We start from the raw sequence: 20177 nt of genomic DNA, 5'->3' as shown, positions 1-20177 counted from the left end.
AAAGAAAAATAAACAGATGCCTAGTGGAAGTTTGTAATATTTCCCAATGCTTTGCAATTAAAAAATGTAAATCCAATCATGAGCCTGTCAATGCCCACCTTTCTGATCAACACAGATACATGACATTGATGACCAGTGCTATGAGCAGGTGAGAAAACAGACCCTGTCCTGCTGTGTGAAGAAAGGAAAATCTGTGCAGGCTCATTGGAAGACAACTTGGTAAGATCTATTAAAGGAAAGAGAAAACCACTCTCACTCAGGAAGCCCATGCCTGGGAATTTACCACACAGGACTGTTAACACACAACATGACATTCTTTCCCATTCAGAACCATTCAAAGCGGTGGCGGGGGAGGAAATCCACATGGAATCCTTTTTTATAACTCAGGACATCCCTGAACTGAAACATGATACACCATTTTCACAAGGCTCTGCGTGAGGCTGCAGTGGTGGCTGAGTGAGTCAAAAGGCAGCCATGCAAGCATGGGGTCCCCAGTTTGTGTTTCCAGAACCCACACAAGAGCCAGATGTGGTAGCATGGGTGGCTATAATGCCAGCATTCCTACTGCAAGATGGAAAGTGGGGGCCAAGAGATCCCTAGATGCTTGAGAGCCCCGTAAACTTATAGCAGCCAATAAGAGACAGTATTTCAAACAAGGTAGAAGAGAAAGAAGAAACACTTGGGATTGTCCTCTGACTTCCATGCATATAGCACAACATGAATCCCCAAACATACATACCACATACACATGCAAGATTTTATACAAGGTTCTGTGGTGGCGAATATGGGAAGATTGCTAAAAGCTAAAGAAGGTCTAATGAAAAGAAAAAATTCATGTACGTTTCTTCTGTGAGCACACGTGCTAATTCACCTGACAACTGTTTACTAAGCATGTATTATGTTCCAAGCACTGGTGGACCACTGGGAACAAGACAGAAGAAAACAAAAAACAAAAAAACAAAAAACAAAAAACAAAAACTTCTATAGGAAGGATGTGGCGGAGGGATTCAGACACGTGCAGAAGGTGTATGTCGAGGAAAAGCTGATGAGTCCCATGGGGAGGCACGCTCTGCTGGATGTGGGGAGTGGCCAAGGTAAGGAGCCTGCTCAGATGCAGTGGTCAGAAAAGACAGAACTCGGTGGTCCTCTGCCCACTGCCAAGATGGTATCTGAGACCCACGGTGGGTTAAAGAGTGATCTGTGTAAGTGATCTGAGAGGACGGTAGGGCAGGAAGAGGGCACAGGTAGATTTGCCATGTTTGATGTCGGTGAATAGGCAATTCTCTCAGAGCAGTGGAGACTATGCCAGGGTGGGAACAGGCCACATCACTTCCTTCTCAAACTCAAACAAACAAACAAACAAACATAAATTTAAGAAGTAAATGAAATGGTTGCTGGGGAAATAAAGGGCAGGGGTGCCAGGATGTCCCAGGAGAAAGGATGCTCCAGGAGCCAGAATACTCCAGGAGACCAGGAGTACTCCAGAAGGAGGGATGCTCCAGGAGAAGAGATGCTCCAGGAGGAAGGATGCTCCAGGGGCCAGGATACTCTAGGAGGAGGGATGCGCCAAAAGCCAGGATGCTTGAGGAGGCAGCTCTCTTCTTACCCAAATGAGGACTTGGTCTGCAAGACCTAACTTCATCTGGTTGCCAGGAGAGTTTTTTTTTTTTTTGAGAGTTTTGAATTAATCTTCACTGAAGGACTTCTCAGAGCCTATAACATATTCCCACCAAAGTAGGAAAAGAGAATAGTGTTCCTCAAGTGTCCTGACTATACAGGCAACTCCTTCAAACCACCTCTGCCTTTGAAATGAAGACATTCAGACAATGCTGCACTTGGGAGGCAGAGGCAGGCAGATCTCTGAGTTCAAGGCCAGCCTGGTCAACAAAGTGAGATCCAGGATAGACAGGCTACACAGAGAAACCGTCCCCACTCTCTCTTATACACACACACACACACACACACACACACACGCACACGCACACGTACACACACACACAGAGGTTTATTTTTTATTATTTTCAAGTGGTGTATGTGTGTCTAGCAGTGAGGAGTGGAGCCAGATAGTAGACCCCAGACCTCCCACCCACTGCACACATCGTTCTTCTGCCTGTGTACGTGTGTCCTGTGCTCAGAGATACTGACACAAAAGGCTTCAGAAGCTCTCTGCCCCCAACACTCACAGCCTGCGTGGAAAGACACTGATGTGCTGCAACTCCAGCTGACAGGCTTGGTTCAGTTACATCATCACAGCAGGTGGTGACACTCTACTGCCCAGGACTGGCATCCTCCTATCCCACCCCCAGGTCCCGGGCATTACATGGAGGGCAACTGAAATCCAGGAGATGAAGTGAACGGTGAGACCATCCATGGAGTTGGTGGCCAGGCCCTCAATTACACAACCTCACATCACTTTGAGCCTGTTAATATTAACCTACACTCCAGGCTAGGGAGGCACCAGCGGGAGCCTGTCACTATCCTCATACAGTTGTTTTGTTCATCTCCTTGGCTAAATAACCTCACTTTCGTTTTTTCTTTTCCACAGTAATGCTGCTCAATCCTCCACAAACAGGCTTTTATTTGGGGGACGGAATAAAGGACTTCAGCATGCAAGGCTACATCTCTACCCCTGAGTTACATCCCCCACCCAATCCATGGCTTTAATCTCTGCAGTTACATGAGGGGATGGGAAAAAACTAGAAAAGTTGGTGAGAGCAAAGCTCCTGAGGAAACGGCAGGAGCTGTCAGCCCCAGGGTTGCCATAGGGAACTATATTTAATAGAACCACTTTAATAACTGTACCATCAAAACTGCTTCTAACGGGATATTTCTTTCCAGTGGGCATGCGCTATGTTTGGTCATTTTTTTAGTGTGATTGCTAGTCAATGAACCCAGAAATTAGGCTGATTAAGTCAATTAAGTCAACAAATCTGTCATCCATTGAGCTTCTCGTACTAAATTACACATTTACTCACACATCTTGTACTGTGTATATGTCAGTCCAGGGTTACACACTATGTACACTGTGTGAGATCCATAAAGGTTCAGTGAATGATTCTGAATTACCAACATCTTTGTAATGAGAAACAAGGGGTCTATAGACTTTGTGCTGTCCTGTTATTTGTTCAGAGGATCGTCCTGGGGTCATCATGGACAGTGGTATAGGTTGTGCACTGCACATGGGTGCCTACATTGGGTGGTCCACCATGTGGGTGAACTTCCTGCACATGGTTAAACATCTGAAAATTTCCATAATAATAATAACATCCCTTGTTGTGCTTTACATGAAGATATAGGTTCTGGCAGGTGTGATGTGGACTAATTATATTTCATATGTTGATATTCTTACCTCCAGTAACACAGAACAAGGACATATTTTGGAAACAGGGTCTTCCCAGAGGCAATCAAGTGAAAATGAGTATGTTGGATGCATTTTGACCTAACCGGTATTCTTATACAAGGGGAAAACTGGATGAGAAGACATGGACGTGGGTAAGCCACTTGAACACACAGTAGACCTCAGGAGAGGGTACTGAGGGAATCACCATGGATGTGAAGATGAAGATGACCACCTGACAGCATAGGCAGGGCCTGACCACCTGAGAGGCATAGGCAGGGCTGAGGAATGAATTTCGTCAACAGTATGTCTGGCCTATGGAACTGTACTATGGAATGACTTCCAGGTGGTGGTGAGCCACCCAGTTTGTGGTATTCCACTGTGGCCACAGTATCACAGTAACAAAAGTCTTCAGAAAAGGAGGGACCTGGAAACTAACACATCCTGAGCAGATCTTTGTTCCTGAATTTGAGTGTCCATGTAAGGGGTACAGTCAGTTGAGCGTGGGGAAAGGAGGTCCCTCTTGCAAAGTTGGGAACCCAGGAAATGAGCATGCACTAGCATCTGCCTTGGGAGGAATGAAAGAATGGAGGAGTGCCATCCCCTGGGATCTGAAGGGAAACTCATGTCCAGGACAGAGGCAATAAGCATGGAGTTATTACCATGACTGACTTTGGGCACCCAATGGTATTTCCAAAACAAGGACATCCAAGAAGAAGCATTTTGGCTTGGGGTCCATGCCTTGAGCTAGCCACTCATGAGCTGTGTCTTACCGGGTAATACACGTGAACTCCTCCTCTTTGCCTTTCACAAAGGCAGAGGGATTCATAATGCCTTCTGGGGTTTGAGGTTGCTTTTTAAATATGGTTGTTTTATATGTTAAATATGGTTGTTTTAGCTACACCTAAAGCTCCAAGCATGCAGTAGGTGCTCAAGCACTGGGGGCAACCACCCTGAAACAGCACTGAGATTAGCCAGGTGAGGCTCAGTAAACTGGCTCAAAGGCGTGTTTGTTCAATAACCAGAGGCAGGTGAAGGTCAGAGGCATGTGGGCGTACATGTGTAGAGATCAGAATCAATGCTCAGCTGCCACCAGGTGTTTATTCCCATTGGACAGGCTAAGAATTGGTTGTGACTTCCCACCAGTGCCCAGAGAAGGCATGGTAGAGCAGAGCTATGGTGTGGAGCATAAAACACAGAAAATGAGATTTATTAAATAATTCTCATTTTGACTCCAGTTGGGTGGCCCTTGGGAAGGTTCAGGTTCTTCCAACCTATACTTCCTTGTCTCCATGACAAGTGCTCTGGCCTCTGTGAATGGCAAGCACTGGTCTATATGCCAGTCCTTTTGCCCTCCTGCCCATGGCAGACACCACTAATCAACGGGGCTCAACTTCTTCTTGTTCAAACAGCTCCAAACATTCCTACCACAATAATCCAGGATGTACCACACAGGACCCAATATGGCAGCCAAGATGAAAACAGCTTGCCAAGTTGTCCTTATGACCTCGGAAGTGCCTCCCAGGCATTGGTTGTCTGAGCCTATTTGTCTTTGCTAGAAATTGAATCATTACGCATCTCCCAAGGTCTGTCTGTCTGTCTGTCTGTCTGTCTCTCTCTCTCTCTCTCTTTCTGTGTGTGTGTGTGTGTGTGTGTGTGTGTGTGTGTGTGCGTGCTCGCGTGTGCATGTGCAAGTGTGCACGTGTACGTGTGTGTTATGGTTATGTGGTTATTACATGCAGTTGTGTACATGGCAATGTGGAGCCCAGAGGTTGACACCAGGTGTCTTCCTAAATCACACTGCACCGTAATTTTTGATACCAGTTCTATGACTGAACCTGAACCTGAAAATAAAAAATTAAAAAAAAAAAACAAAAAACATGGAGGCTAGCTAGCAGGTGAGCTCCAGGAATCTGTCTCTGCCTTCAGCCAGTACTGGGTAACCAGGTGTGTGTGTTACAATACCCAGCTTTGACATGGGTACTGGGAATCTAAACTCATGCATTACACTTGCATGGCAAACATTTTACTGGCTAAGCTCTATCCTCACCCTCTCCCGAGGGTTTCCAGTGCTTAATATTTAGCGTTTTTAGTTGGTTCATCAAGACTTGCCCTACTGTTCCATCCCTCTCTTCCAACTTACATATCTTTTGTCCTCTCTAGGACAATAGTCCCACATCCTAGCCTACCCAACCTCCCTGTCTCTTATGACTCCTGGATTCTGGACTAGTTTCAGTTACCAGCCCACCAGACTCACAGATGAGTCGGGTCTCCAGAGTCATTTGTTAATGGTGCAAACATCATCCAAACAAACACAAAGCTATGGGCTCTAAAGATAAGAGCTTTGGGGAGTGAATAGGGCAAGATAAATTAGGGCGGAACTCCTAACACTGAAATCTGATGGCTCTGAAAGAAGTAGGAGAGGGACCAGACTTTTAGGTGTGGACATAGACTCCCTGCTACTTGGTATCACTAGCTGCCTTAGGACACAGACAACAAGAAAGGTATTTGCAGACCTGAGACGATGCCATGGACATACCCTTGAATCCTCTAATCAGCAAACCTCTTTTCATCATTAAGCTAACCTGCCTCGGGCATTTCATTTTGATAATGAAAACCTGATTTGCGCAGCATCTAGGAGCAAGATTTGTACAGATGATTGCACATGCCCTGTGCTCACCTCGCAGCCATGATTGGTAGATCACAGTGCTCTCCCACAAAAAGACAGGGTCCCAAATGCATTTTCCAGGCAGAAGTGTACCAGATGAGGACGGCAGCCCATTTCATCCTTAGAAAATCTGGCCAAAGAAACTCCAGGGCAAACTGTTCAACTGAGAAAAGGACTAGGTGTGTGCAGGGTTGTCTGTGTGATCTCAGATCTAAGCTGGTGATTATGAAGATGCTCAGCACTCAACAACTTCACCAGCCCTCCGTGTTCTCTTCCTCTATCAGCCTGTGAGGGAACCCAAACTGTATTGGTTCCCATGAAGTGGTTCTGTAGAGCAGGAAGAACACGAACCTTGGTGCCACATGGCCTTCCTTAGCCTGCCGCCCTCCCCTTCTACGTGTTGTTCTCTTTGAAGAAATCACTCAAACTTTTCTGGGCTTACCTGCAAAATACAGCCACTGTCTCTTGTGAAGACCCACAAAGGACTGGGCCAGCAGACAAATGAGTCAGAGCTGCTGCTCTCCCTATTCAAAGTACAGATCTGTTACTGCTTGTGCTTCTACATAGAGGGGGAAAGGACTGCTCATTCCTGGAGACACAACTCCTTTACCCGCACATTCTACTCTCTCTCTCTCTCCTCCAAACGATGCACCCAGTAACCTCAGAAACCCACCTGCAAAGAGTTATACAAACTCTTTCTCAGCAACAGGGGAAGCTCCTCTGCCCCTAACAACAATAAAGTTCCATTCAAGTATTCTGTTCGAGTGTGCTGGAGCAGGAAGAAAGAAAGGCTGATGTGGCTTGAACTGGTTTTTGGTACCAGTGCAAACGGTCCTTGAAGTGAACTTGCACTATATTTACCATCTTATGCACATCGTTTAAATCGGATGCATATGGGAGGAAACATAAGCAGTAAGGAAAAACAAACACATGACCACCAGTCAAAATAAAAAAACCATTGAACTACGCCCCTAAGTAACCAGCCCTACCCCCCTTTACACCCCATAAATAGAGATTCCAGGCTATAGCTTGGGGCCCTTGAGTACTTCTTTTGTGGTCCACTGTCAAACTTAACTACATAGCTCTCTATAATCTGCACTAGGGCTTGTCTCCAGATAAAGTTACTGTGTTGCTTTGCTCACCTATGTGTGCCAATTTTCAATTCTTTGGATGAGAAAATAAGAACAGAGAATGAGCTTGCCAAGAGCTCAAGCACAAGCAGTAGATACTTCATCCAATATAGGGTTTCACCAGTCTGGGGTCCACACACCCTTACCACGGTCCCAGAAGGTGAAACAGTGGCAAGAAGTGCTCTCTAATCACATCTACCTTACTGAAAAGTGGTGGACAGACAGACAGAACCCTTACCACAGTCCCAGAAGGTGACATAGTGGTAAGATGCACTCTCAAATGACACCTACCTTACTGAAAAGTAGTGGACAGACAGACAGACACACACACATACACACACACACACACACACACACACACACACACACCTACTCCCTTCTCAATGCCTAGCCATGGTCAGATAGAAGGAAGTGCTTCAGGTGTGAGTGGATAAATGGTAGGAGAGAAGATGTCCCAGGATGTCTCTGTTCTTGTTTTTTGACATGACCAATGTATGACCCCATCCACAGCAGGCTGGCTCAGCAGCTTCTGTGCCTCTAGGTTCCCCATACATCAGTGAGCACTGCACTGGGGCTGGAAGAGTTGCCCGAGGAAGGTACATGCTGACCTTGTTCTGTGGCCATGACTGCTTGGACTGGCAAGTTGTGTTTTCTGTTCCCTCATTCTTCTGTCCAGGGCAGCTACAGGTGAGTCAGACTCACAGTATATGTCCTGTAAGTAAAACTTACTTCCCTCTGGCCTGGGGCTTGGGCCCCAGAGCTCCTAGTTTGCCCCCAGAGATATGGCCCTCTGCATGATCAGAGACCATTGTTGGGCTCTACTCCAAGAGTTCCTCAGCCTTGCTGGGCTGCAAATTGCAGGGCCTGGAAGGCTAGTGTTCAGAGGGTCTAGTTATAGAGGAATGCCTCAGTCTGACTAGGAGGCAGTGAAAGGTAAAGCTGCATCTTTGAGACACAGACTGTCTGTGACAGGCTCTGTCACTGGCTAGTTGTGGTCCTTGAGTAGGGCACTTCACTTCCCTGATATCCCTGGGCCCAAGATTCTGCATGGCTCTAAGGGTTAAATGAAGCCTTGTTTGGAGCCCTCTCAATGACTGGAAGGACAAGACGGTACTGAGGATATTTGAGGGTAGGGGTGAAAAGAGTTGGGGTGAGAATTCAAGGAGGAAGTATCCTGAGGTAGGCCACAGAGGTGGATAACAGTGGGGGAACTGCCCCAAGTTAAAAGAGTAGAGAATGGCTAGAAAGAGCTTATCCCAGGGAGAAGGGTTTCCTTAGCTGCAGCAAGATAAAGGAAGGTGAGTCTGAACCAACAAGGGAATGGAAGATCTATCAGCCTCTCCTCTCTGACCAAACTCAAGGGCAAGCCAGTGGATACAGAAGAGGTTGATCCGGATCCCAAGGCCTCAGACTCCAAGGGACAAGCAGGACACAGAAGGGCAAAGGCTGGCACCTGGGCAGCGACTGGCAGACAGGTTCCAGGTGAGTAGGTGGTAGGTTGAACTTGACCTGGTGTTGAACAGAGATTAAGAACATATACACAGACCGTGGGCGGTCACAGCTAAATCCCAACTTCCCATGGGGAACAGTCAGAGCAGATTTGCTACATTCTACAGTTTGGTTGAATATCTATCAACTTCCCCCTACTCTGTCTATACCTGGGGCCTCCAATGAGAGGGGCAGAAGTTGACAGTCAGGCTCAGATGGGTCAGACTCCCAAGCCTGACTGTGCCCAAGATTTTGCCAGTCCCTTAGCATTCCCATCCCTTCCCCAAACAAAGCCAACCTAAGGCCCCTACAGAGGGCAGAGCAGCAGGGGACCTTGGAGCTTTGTGTCTTCTGTTGAACCGCAGATTCAAACTGAGTGATCCTACTGAATTTTTTTTATATATATATATATCTAGGATGGCACTCTCCATCCTGTCCCTCTGGTTGCTCCTGGCTGGACTAATTCCCTGTTCCTGTGGCCCAGTGACACCACCCACAGAGACTTCAAACACACCAGCGATCCAAGGGGCAGCCCCCTTCTTCAACAACCAAAAATTTGCCTTGAGCCTGTACAGACAGCTACCAAAGTCCAAACAAGGCAAGAACGTAATCTTCTCTCCACTCAGTATCATCGTGCCTCTCGTGCTGCTGGCCTTCCAGGATAAGCCAGAAGCCCGGCGGCAGGTTCTGCAGGATCTAGGGTTCAGAGTCACAGGAGCCTTGGATGCTAAGGCCGCCGTGCAGTATGGGAAGCTGCTGAGTACTTTGCTGCCTGCTAAGCACTGTGGAATCCACACTGGAAGTTTGCTCTTTATAGACAAGACTCTAAAGCCAGAAAAGACGTTTCTCTCACTAGCCAACAGCTCCTACAACAGCGATGTCGCCCTCATCTCTTTTGGGAACCATGAGTTGGCCAAAAAGCAGATAGACTTGGCCATTAAGGTCAAGACCCAAGGCAAAGTTACAAGGCTGCTGAGAAATTTGAAGCCACCAACTAATTTGTTTCTGACCAATTATAATTTCTTTAAAGGTCAGTGAGCCATGAGCGAAACCTTTCTGCCTCCTGCTGACTCAAGAAGGCTTCCTCCAAGACTCTAGCTCTTTCTAGGTATTCTCTGCTCTTTCAGCCTGGGACAGCGTCCTTTTCTTGCCCACCTCTGGATACCTCCCTCTTGAGTCAACTCCCTAGTCCTTTCCATACCTCTGTCTCTCAAATATCCTTCACTCTAGCTACTCCAGTGATTCTCATCCTCTGGGTCACGATCCCTTGGGGGGAGGGCAGTTGTCAAATGACCCTGTCACTGGTGTCTCCTATCAAAAACCACAGATATTTATGTCACAACTCATAATAGTAGCAAAATTACAGTTATGAAGTAGCAATGAAAATAATTTTACGGTTGGGGATCAGCATAACATGAGAAACTGTATTCAAGGGTTGTAGCATTAGGAAGGTTGAGAACCACTGATCTGGCCCTATGAGTCATTAGGAAGGTGTTGAGTAATGCTGTGGGGTAGGATGTAGGAGCTAATGAAGTACTTGCTCAATATCTTCCTAAGGACTCAAAGCAGGAGCTCAATGGTCCTACAACCTACCGCTCAGTGTTACTAATACCATCACAGTAACTTAGGAAGGAGGGGGTTGAGGCAGTAGGATCTGGTTAAGGTAGTGATCAGGTAGCTCTGCCAGGCCAGGCATAGAGATATGAAATGGAGTTAGGAGTCTCCAAAGCACAGGAGGGGTGGGGTGCAGACAGCTGACATGGTCCAGTTCACTGGAGGGAGAAGCTGGAAGCTTTAGGTAGAAAACAAGGGAGCACAGAATGTCACCTGTATTTAACAACTGTTGTACCTCTGACATTGAGATATAACCTGGCCTCCTCCCTTGTGGTGGGCACCCCTCCTATTGCTCCCCAAAAGAGAAGGCTGTGTAAAAAATAGGGCTGTGTAGCTTTGGTTTGGCCTACGGAGTCGGAGAGGCTTCTCGGTAATTTCGATGGCCAGGTGGCTGGTGGGTACTCGGACTGGCTCTTCAAGAGAGATGCAGGCTTGGATTTTTGGAAACCTAGAACCCCAGAAAATGGCCAGTTTTGAACTGCTGGGGGGAACAACTTGCTTCTGAGTTCACTCCTCTTTTCTCTTAGTAACACTCTCATGACTTTCTGATTCTTTTTTCCCAAGACAGTGGACTGCTTTCTGCATGAGGGGAGGTTCTTCTCTAGAACATCCACCTTTGCCATACCCAGTCAGGATTACCAGGCAAGAAAGTCATCTTTCTCGTCGTCCCCAGTTCCTCTGGCCCCAACTGGAGCTCTGAGATCAGTGCCTCCACGGCCCTGTAGGACTAGCCCAGAGAGTGGTTAAGAGCTGACTACCAGACTCCATGCTGGAACCTCAACTGTAGGGAAAGAAGCCAGAAAAGGAGCTCAGGGGAGGCTGGGCTGTAGAATTTCTTGTGCCCGTGTCCAAAGGATTGTAGTCCAGCTGTTCCTGCAAATGTCAGGGGGAAGAACGTGCTCTGACTTGGTAGAGTTGCACAATAATATTGAAACAGCACTCTAGCAATTGCTGAGCAATTGCTGTGGGAAAGGTCTGTACTCAGGGTTTTGATTCAAGTGCCCCACTGATGCTCACTGGGTGCCCTTAAGAGACCTTTTATTTCCAATACTGACCCAGGAACTGGTGGACACCTGTCGTCTCTGGCCTCACCTCTTACTGTGTCTTCCCTTCTCATTCTAGATGCTCATCCTTCCTATGTTTCTAAGTCAATGCCTTCCCAACACTGGGCTGCCCCGTGTTTCATCTTATTCATTTGGGAAAGTTCCTCCCCCAACTGTGCTATGGCTTGACCAATGTACTGTTAAGTCTTTAATAGACACTACTTTCCAGTATGTTATGTGTGCAACTGTCTCTTCTCTTTGATTTCTTTCCCTGCTCAGTCATTATCCCCTGCTAGCTCATTGGCTTTCTTATCAATCATGTTGTTTATATTACCTTCCTAAGATCTGTGTGGATAGGGATCTCTCACAGGTGCCTATGTAACTTGCCACAAGGAACATTCCTGGCATGTATATAAGACTTAGAGCCTCCCTGATAGACAAAGTGTGATGTGCTCTAAATGTGGCTGCCCCCGCTGATTCCTGTGCACTTTCAGGGAAATGGAAATATCGCTTTAACCCGAAGTACACAGGGATGAAGAACTTCTCCTTAAGCAATGGGACCAATATCCTGGTACCAATGATGCAGAGAATAGGATGGTTCCAGCTGCAGTATTTCTCCCAGATACACAGCTATGTCCTCCAGCTGCCATTCACCTGCAACATCTCAGGCGTCTTCTTTCTTCCCAATGGTGGAGATCTTAAGGAATGTGAGAAGGCACTGTTGGAGCAGAGTTTTGACACGTGGATTCGGCCCTTTCCACTGAGGTAAGAACCCAGCTATTTTGACCCTCCACCCCAAGTGTTATCAGACCTTTTCCATGGCCACTGTGGCTCTGGGTTTAAGGCTGAGAACCTTTCGAGTCTTTGGGGCATGAGACAGGATCTGGAACTTGGTCACACAGAAATAGTGAGACAGGATTCAGCAATCCACACTTTCCAAAGTTGGGGAACATATACAAAATCACAACCATCACCATCGTCACCACAATATCAGCCAACTGGATCTTCGTGTAAGAGGTTTCATGTAGAGTGGTGGACAGGGGAGGTGGGAAGATGGTTCAGTTGGTCAAGGGCTTGCCTTGCAAGTGTGAGATTCAGAGTTGAACCCTGAAAACCCATGTACAAAAAAGCTGGCCAGCTTAGTGCCAAGGCAAGCTGATGGAGTCATTTTCTCAATCTCAGTTAAGGTTTCTCTTCACAGATGACCTTTAGCTGTTTCAGGCTGAAAAACAAAGCCACCAAAAACACTACCCAACACACATTGCACACTGAGTTTCCAGCTGGTGAGAGACTTGTCTCAAGAAAAAGAAAAGGTTGGAAAGAACAACACTACTGTTGTCTTTCTTTGACCTCCACATATATGCGCACGCATGCGTACCTACACTCACTTACCCAGAGGGGAAGGAACAGCGTGTCACCAAGTAGGCCACAGTGCTATGGAACTGGTGTTTGGATAAGTACTTACCTTGCCACTTATGAATGGGTGACCTGCTAGTGGCCCTGCTAAGAAGCAGGCACTAGCCTCTTTACTGGCTGCCTTGTGCACAGGGCAGCACAGGAAAGCTTGGCTTTCTAGCCATTTGTCTTTCTCTGCGCTGTTCTAACATCAGTTTGTCCAACATCTCTGGAACTGAAGCTCTCAGCCCTCTGTATGACCCTTGAATACAGATTCTCATGTTGTGGTGACTCCCAACCATAAAATTATTGTTGTTGCTACTTCCTAACTGTAATTTTGCTACTGTTGGGAATCTTAATGTAAATAACTGTGCTTTCTGATGGTCTCAGATAAGCCCTGTGGAAGGGTCACTCAACCCCCAAAGGGGTCACAGGTTGGAAACCACTGTTCTTAAGTATCTAATGTTTTTGCTACCCAAAGCCTAGCCTGTAACAGAATCTTTTGCTTCGTCTGGATGTTTGTGAGAAGCTTGAATTCTTATGTGCACTTCAAGCCCTGCAGGCTCTAGGGCAATTGTGTTTGTGTTAAAGTCTGAAAAGCCCTGACCCAGGCAAGTGTTGCTGAAGCACAGTCAGGCATTCCATTGCAGCCTGTCTATGAGAAGTAACACTCCAGCTCAAGGGCTGGCAGGGTTTAAAACAGTGTGCCTTTGTGTACCATCCCCTAACCTATGAAGTGAAGAATGCAACTCAGGTCAGCACCACCTCAGAAGGCACTGGGTGGGAACTCTCAGAGTTCGAAATCCGGGTTTGTTTTATTATACACTTTAGCACAGCAAAATGTTGGGAAAAGTTTTCCACGTGACAATTAAACCAAGAAAGCTTTAGGCATGGCCAGAAAGAAACTCCACAGCAAAGTAAGAAAGCACCTGTGACCTTTACAATAAGATGTTCTAGGGAGGAAAGATTTGTAATAAGCACAAGAAGAGATTCTCTTGATGGAGGATGCAACGTCCATGGGACCACTTTCTAAGGATGGGTTCTACTGACTGAGAGATAAAGCTCATGATCGGGGCCTAAGCATTGCTCAGGATTTGGGAGGATTCTGGAAGGCTGGCTTTGCTTCCTGAAGCTTGGAAAAAACTCGTAGACTCTTAGATGCCCCCATCTCAGATTTTAGAGCAAGCTCACTGATCACTTGCCAGCATTGCCAAGGGGAAGCAAATTGCCTTGGGGAGTCCCTGGCACAGCCTGCCTGTTGCAATGTGCAGTAAACACAGGTGCTCTTGTTTGTGTGCTGGGAGTGCACTGGCTGGGGTGGATTTCAAGACAACATGATTTCAACTATGTTCTCTTCTTCCATTTCCCTGAGCAGAAAGCGGTGGCTGTTTTTCCCCAAATTCTCCATACCTGTTGCTCTTCAGCTGGAAAGTTTCAAGCACGTTAACAGTAACCTTAAACTGTTCAACAAACGCATGGACCTCTCAGGAATCACTCTGCAAAAGGCACCCTTGAAAGTCACCACGGTAGGTTAATGCCCGGTTGCCAGGCTCCTTATGCTTAATGCTGCGTGTGGTTTCCCTTCCCTAGCTTGTTCAGAGAGCAACAATGAGAACTCATGATGCTCTCTGGAGGCAAACAAGGCAATGGTGGCTCTCAACTCCAGGCATGACCTGAGCTGGCTGTCCCTCAGAGGTGGCTAATCTGGGGAAATAAACAGTTGGATCCTCAAGCTTATTATCTGGTGAGGGGAGAGACAGGAGCTTGGGTGCATCAATGCTGGGCATGTGGATATAATCTAATCCCCTGGTGACAGGAAGGAATGAACCCTCATGGTCACTAGAGAATGATGTCGTATAAAAATGGTTTGTGTCATACCTGTATTCCACTCCCCACTGTAGAGGTAAAGAATTTCGTTACAACAGAATGTGGTTGGAGTCAAGCTTTACAAGGGTGTTGTCTCTGGAACAAAGAGAAGGGGTGCTAAAATACTGGCTGGCAAACTACGGGGGGGGGGGGCTCAGAGAGCAGATCCTGGACTCAGTGACTAAGTGGCCTGGCCTTCAGGTTGCATTCCACGAGTAGGGTCTGAGGGCCACTGGGGGCTTTGGCAGGAAATGGCTGGATGGACTCTGAGCCAGTGGAAGGAGAATGCTCCAGATCACTAGAGAACAAAGCTAGTGGGTGAGCACAAAGGAGGCTTCAGAGATAAGGGTGGGGATGGAAAGGGATTCTGGTAAAGATGCATTGCACAGGTGGAAATTTCAGGACCCGGTGGCTTGAGATGGGGCAGGAGGAAGAAAGCCATATTTCTGGGAGTCTGGGTCATGAATAGGGTAAGGACCACAGAAGCAACACAGTAAAAAGAGTTGAGGCTACACAGCAATCAGCTCCCCAAAACCCAGGCTGCCTCTTTGCCAGGAGCAGAGTGAAGAGATGAAAACAGTCACTGTGTGGTGCCAGAGGTGGGGTGAGGGGAACTTATGGAGGGTGCAGACAGAGTGAAGAACAAGCCCCCAATGTCCTGGAACACAGAGATGCAGAAATGAGCCTCCTCTATTCTGCAACATCATCTGCCTTCCTCTAGCAGGACGGCACAAGGCTTGTGTTCAGGGCATCCTGGGCCCAGTGCAGAGAGAGTCAGTGGAACATGCAGGAGGTGGGGTTGGCAGAGCAACTGCTCCCTCAACACTGTGAACCTTGGTCTCCAAAGGCAATGCACAGGGCGGAGCTGGCTGTGAATGAGGATGGAGAGGGAGAGGATGTCTCCAAAACCCGTGTCAACCCCGAGCCAGGCCTTGCTACCCTCCACTTCAATAGATCCTTCCTACTACTAATCCTGGATGAGGCCAGCAACAACCTTCTCTTCATGGGGAGAGTGGTGAATCCCACTAAAGTCAACATGGATGCTGTACATCGTCCCTGAATTCTGATTTTTTTTCCCTCAATACCTGAGTTGTAGCAGAGTTATATTCCTTTGAAGATCAATTCAATAAAACAAACAGCAAGTGAGAATTTCTGAGAGGTGTTCTTGGACCATGGGGAAGGCTGTCTTCCTAGAGGAACATGGAGACTCTGCTAAGAGCAACCTGGAAACCTGTTGATGAGTCAGAGATCTCCGGACTGTCAGCTCCTGGCTGCTTGCTGGAATCCAGCTGGCCCCGTGGCTCACAAGGGTGTCAGCTAAGCTTCTATCTGCTTGCCCTGGGCCTGAGAAGGAAAACATGTGGGGAATTTCTCTGGGTCTCTTTAAGGAAAAAAAAAAAAACCTACTGAAATTTCACTTGGGTTGAGGACATCTTCACAGAGCCATCAGCTCTGTTCCCACGGGGGACTCGCCATGCTCTTTTCAGGAGGAAACCATCTTCGGTGAGGGAAGATGTCTTCACACAAATCATTAGGGTCAGTAACCATTGAGCACTAACTGTGTACAAAACACAGTCATAAACTGATAGATCAGACAGAGGAGTGTCCCCAACTTCCAGAGCCCCATTCCACAGCCATCATGGCCATGTGGGCATGGTTAACACTAACATGCCATCTTGATATAACCACAGGTGCCGCAGACGGACCTCACTTGGGTCCCCGATCTGTGTGGAATGGGTCTCTGGTTGCAGGCGAGCGAGAATTTGGCGAATGGGTGACAAACAGTCCACAGGAGAGAGTGTAAAACTGAATGTATTTTTCACAAAGTGAACACCAGTCATTTATAATACAGAAAATAAAGGGGTAGGATGTCACAGCAGGCAAAGTACATTGAAGTTACTTGACACAAAACAGAGGAATGATTTCAAAAGGACTTACAGGCTCTGGGTAATGTTTACAGTAAGGTAGAACAGCTCTGTCTGGGGTCAGCTAAAGACTTCACACCCTAGTCACAATTTGTACTACTCCTTTGAGCCTTGTGAAAGCTAGCACCAGGGGTCCACACTAGCAGACCTTCTCATGAATAATACAATACCACAACCCCCTATTTCCTAGGCCTGGGTAAATACTTGCATATGAAAGTAACTTGGATGAAATGAAGATTCCAAAAGTACACTCAGCTAAGCTTGCCCTGAGATATTTTGGCTCTGTTCTTTGTAATGCTTAATTCGTATCACCAGTCTTTACTGGAAGTGAATTAGAATGTTAATGAATAGGTAACCTTCTCACTGAATTCCAAGCTCCTGGCTTTAGGAATTTTTTAGGACTTTAGAACACTGGTGGAAACTTCACCTATGGTAAAAATTCAATCTTTAAAGGCATTAATAATACTGAAAGAGAGCATACACCATACTAACATGCGGATAGGGTTCGTGTATATAGATTATTAGAAATGCCAGGACTCCAGGAGGTTGAGTCTCCTTGAGACTCTTTTTTCTCAGGACTCATCCATGTTTTCAGACCTGTTGTGAGTCACTACTAGAGTGGGCGTGGCACACAGGATTCCTGTTCTTACTGTCAGGTGTCTCCCCCCCCCCCCAACAGTGCCAACAAGCTATAGTAGACAAGCTGATCAAATTGATGGGAAATCATAGGGACTCAGTCTGTGCCCTCAGTTACACACAGTCTTACATCAGCCGCTGCCTCTCCAAAGTCTCCCAGATTTCTGGCTCCAGCTGCAGGGGATCTCAGTAGCACCTGCCTACCATACAGCTACCTTCTAACGTTCCAGATCATTCCATTTGCATGCAACTCCAGCAACACTTCAGCCCCACCACGATGCACACACAGAGTCATATGGTTTGGCTTCCATCTTCCAGCAGGTCCCCTTTGCTCAGATTAATGTTCATGAAGATCAGTTCTATCCCAGCCTGTGTGTTCTCATCCTATGTGCAAGAATATCCAACTCCATGCTGGAGGCTCAGCTGCCTCGGGAAGTGCAAAGACTGTGTGCAAGCTGATGATCTCATTTTACCCTCAGCTCTGGCCTCTGAGCCATCCTGGTGCTCAGGACAGTGAATCTGCTCACATGGGCCTTTCGTTCACACAATCCACCCTTATCCCATCTCCTGCTCCACCTCCCATCTCTAATCACTCTCTGCTCCTCCTGACCTCACTTCTTTAACAATTAACCACTGCCATCCACCCCTGCCTACCCTCCTGGGACATTAGGAGCCTATCATGCTCAGACTGAGGTCACCCCTCTACCTATGTATGCCCTTGCTGCACTTTATATCTCTCACTCAGATGCTGCTGCAGCTGTCCTCACCTCAGACTCCCTAGTCACAGACCTTCCCTGTCACCACGTTTGTGTAATCAGGATACAACTAGGCTCTTAAATATAGTCTGTCCTCGCATTTAATCAGAGAGATTGATAGGCACTAGGTGGGTACATAGGAACAGATGGTAGATAGGTAAGTAGTGTTGCTATAGATGCCACAGAGATAACAAATAGATCATGGACAGATGCATTGAGCATAGAAATTAATAGACAACTGATGATACAATTATCTGATGAATGACTGGTGGATAAATGGATGGATGGATGGATAGATAGATAGATAGATACAATCAGACAGACATAAAATTGCTCATTCTCACTACTGCTTTTAGAAACTATTATTCGTCTGAATTCACATGAGGGTAATCAGTGATACCAGTTTGCCTGGGGATAAAAAAAGTTCCAGGATATGAAATTCCCATGAAATCTGAGTTTGAATACAAAAAAAAAAATCATCAAGGCTTCCCAAGGCTTGTTTGGCCTGCTTTATTAAACTGCCAAAGACCACTACTGGGAGGCACCACCATATCAACCATTAATCAATAGAATGGCCCAAAGACTTGTCTCCAGGCTAATCTTATAGAGGTATTTTCTCAATAGAGGTTCGCTCTCCCCAGATGACTACATAGGCAAAATTCTGCAAAAGTAGACAAAAATGTGTCTGGGGACATATCTCTATTAAACCATGGCCTTTCTTTTCTTCTTTATTCCGAAGAACTCATCTTAATATCACTATCACAATATAAAACACATTCAAACGTCCAAAAGACTAATACTCTTTAAAACTTCAGTCTTTTAAAAATATCCAACATCTCTTAATTGTGTGCCCCAGTAAAATAAAATTAAAAAAAAAATCTTATATACTCCTCATTCCAAAAGTGAAAACTCAGAGCACAATCACAGTCTGAAAAAAATACTAAAAACAAAACAAAGAAACAAGCAGTGTAAATGAAATCTTGTCACCCAGTGTCCCACATAGAGGACTCACTCAGGACCTTCTGGGTTCCAAAGGCTGAGTGACTCGACCTCTCAGGCTCTGCTCAGGTTGGCTCCACTCCACAGTTGCTGCTGACCTTGGTAGTCTTTCCACAGTCATAATAGCTCCAAAATATTGGGGTTTTCACAGACTTTTCCACTGCACCTTCGCCACTGGCCTCCTGGGGAGGAGGGAGGCCTGATCCCTTCACTTCTGGAGTCTACCCTGCCAATGAGACTGCACGTTCTTCACCAATGATCTCACCTTGTCTCTCCCTGTTCCAAACTTCATATGCTCTCCACCATACCTCAATCCTGAAGCTCTCAGCCTGTCAAAACCATGTGGAGACTCTTCCATATGACCACATTCAGTGGCCAGCGTGAGATGCAACCTTGAACCCCTCTAGACCACAGCCCTTCTGTGTTACCCTGAGAAATACACCAGAAGATCTCAGCTCAGTGCTGCTGATCTCTTCTTAATCACAGCTAATTTCTCATCCCTAGCCTCCAATTGTCACATTGGTTGTCCCAATCTGATGAAGACATTTCCTCTACTGGGGATCCCTTTTCTTAAATAACTGTAGCTATGTCAACTTGACAAAAAACAAACAAACAAACTAGCTAACTAACTAAGCAGCAGGAAAGTTTCGCTTCCAAATTGTCTTAATAAAATATAGCAGGTGAATGGCTCTGATACTTTTTTTCCCTCTGAAAGTTCATGCCCAGCATGCATTTCTCTTAGCATCATCCCACAGTATCTCATTAATCCTGAACCATTGGTGGCTTTTTCAAACCAAAATTTCAAAATCTTTCCACAATAATCTCCCAAACATGATCAAGTCTTTCACATGAATGCCCTACTCCTGGTACCAATTTCTGTCCTAATTTTTCTCTCTATTGCTATGATAAAACACTGATCAAGGCAGTTTAAGGAGGAAAGGTTTTATTTGTCTTACATGTCCTGGTTACAGACCATCATTGAGAGGAGCCGAGGCAGGAACTCAGGGCAGGAACCTGGAAGAGGAAACTGAGCAGAGAAAGAACACTTACCAGCTTGCTCATCATGGATTGCCCAGCCTGCTTTCTGATACAACCTAGGACAATCCTACCAGTCGTACCACCTCTCACAGTGGGTTGGGCCCTTCCATGTTAGTCATTAAAAAGCTGCCCAGAAAGTGGCCTACTTGCCAAACTAATGGGAACATTTTCTCACCTGAGGTTCTCGTCCCATACAACCCTAGTTTGTGTCAAGTTGATAACAATATAATACAAGTACGTAGCAGTACACTTATAAGAAATGAACTGTAGGGAGAAGGAGGAA

General features: G+C 46.4%; 1 protein-coding gene across 1 annotated transcript; it reads left to right on the top strand.

Annotated features, from left to right (window-relative positions):
• Positions 1–7758: 7758 nt before the first annotated feature.
• Positions 7759–15690, top strand: LOC110323981 (alpha-1-antiproteinase-like). The gene is made up of 6 exons (XM_021201360.1): positions 7759–7822; positions 8497–8617; positions 9040–9653; positions 11775–12045; positions 14051–14201; positions 15389–15690. The coding sequence occupies exons 3-6, from the start codon at positions 9041–9043 to the stop codon at positions 15599–15601; spliced, it is 1248 nt and encodes a 415-aa protein (XP_021057019.1). The 5' UTR covers positions 7759–7822; positions 8497–8617; position 9040; the 3' UTR covers positions 15602–15690.
• Positions 15691–20177: the final 4487 nt, after the last annotated feature.

The sequence above is a fragment of the Mus pahari genome, chromosome 7 (assembly GCF_900095145.1).
Source record: "Mus pahari chromosome 7, PAHARI_EIJ_v1.1, whole genome shotgun sequence".
Lineage (NCBI taxonomy): Eukaryota > Metazoa > Chordata > Mammalia > Rodentia > Muridae > Mus > Mus pahari.
Note: the sequence above shows the minus strand (reverse complement) of the source record. Positions and strands in the feature narration are given on the sequence as shown.

What these genes read in the sequence shown, in the direction of transcription:
- LOC110323981 (XM_021201360.1), top strand. Translation starts at nt 9,041, where the DNA reads ATGGCACTCTCCATCCTGTCCCTCTGGTTGCTCCTGGCTGGACTAATT. An exon ending in CAATTATAATTTCTTTAAAG is followed by an intron (nt 9,654 to 11,774) that starts GTCAGTGAGCCA and finishes GTGCACTTTCAG; the next exon opens with GGAAATGGAAATATCGCTTT. An exon ending in ATTCGGCCCTTTCCACTGAG is followed by an intron (nt 12,046 to 14,050) that starts GTAAGAACCCAG and finishes TTCCCTGAGCAG; the next exon opens with AAAGCGGTGGCTGTTTTTCC.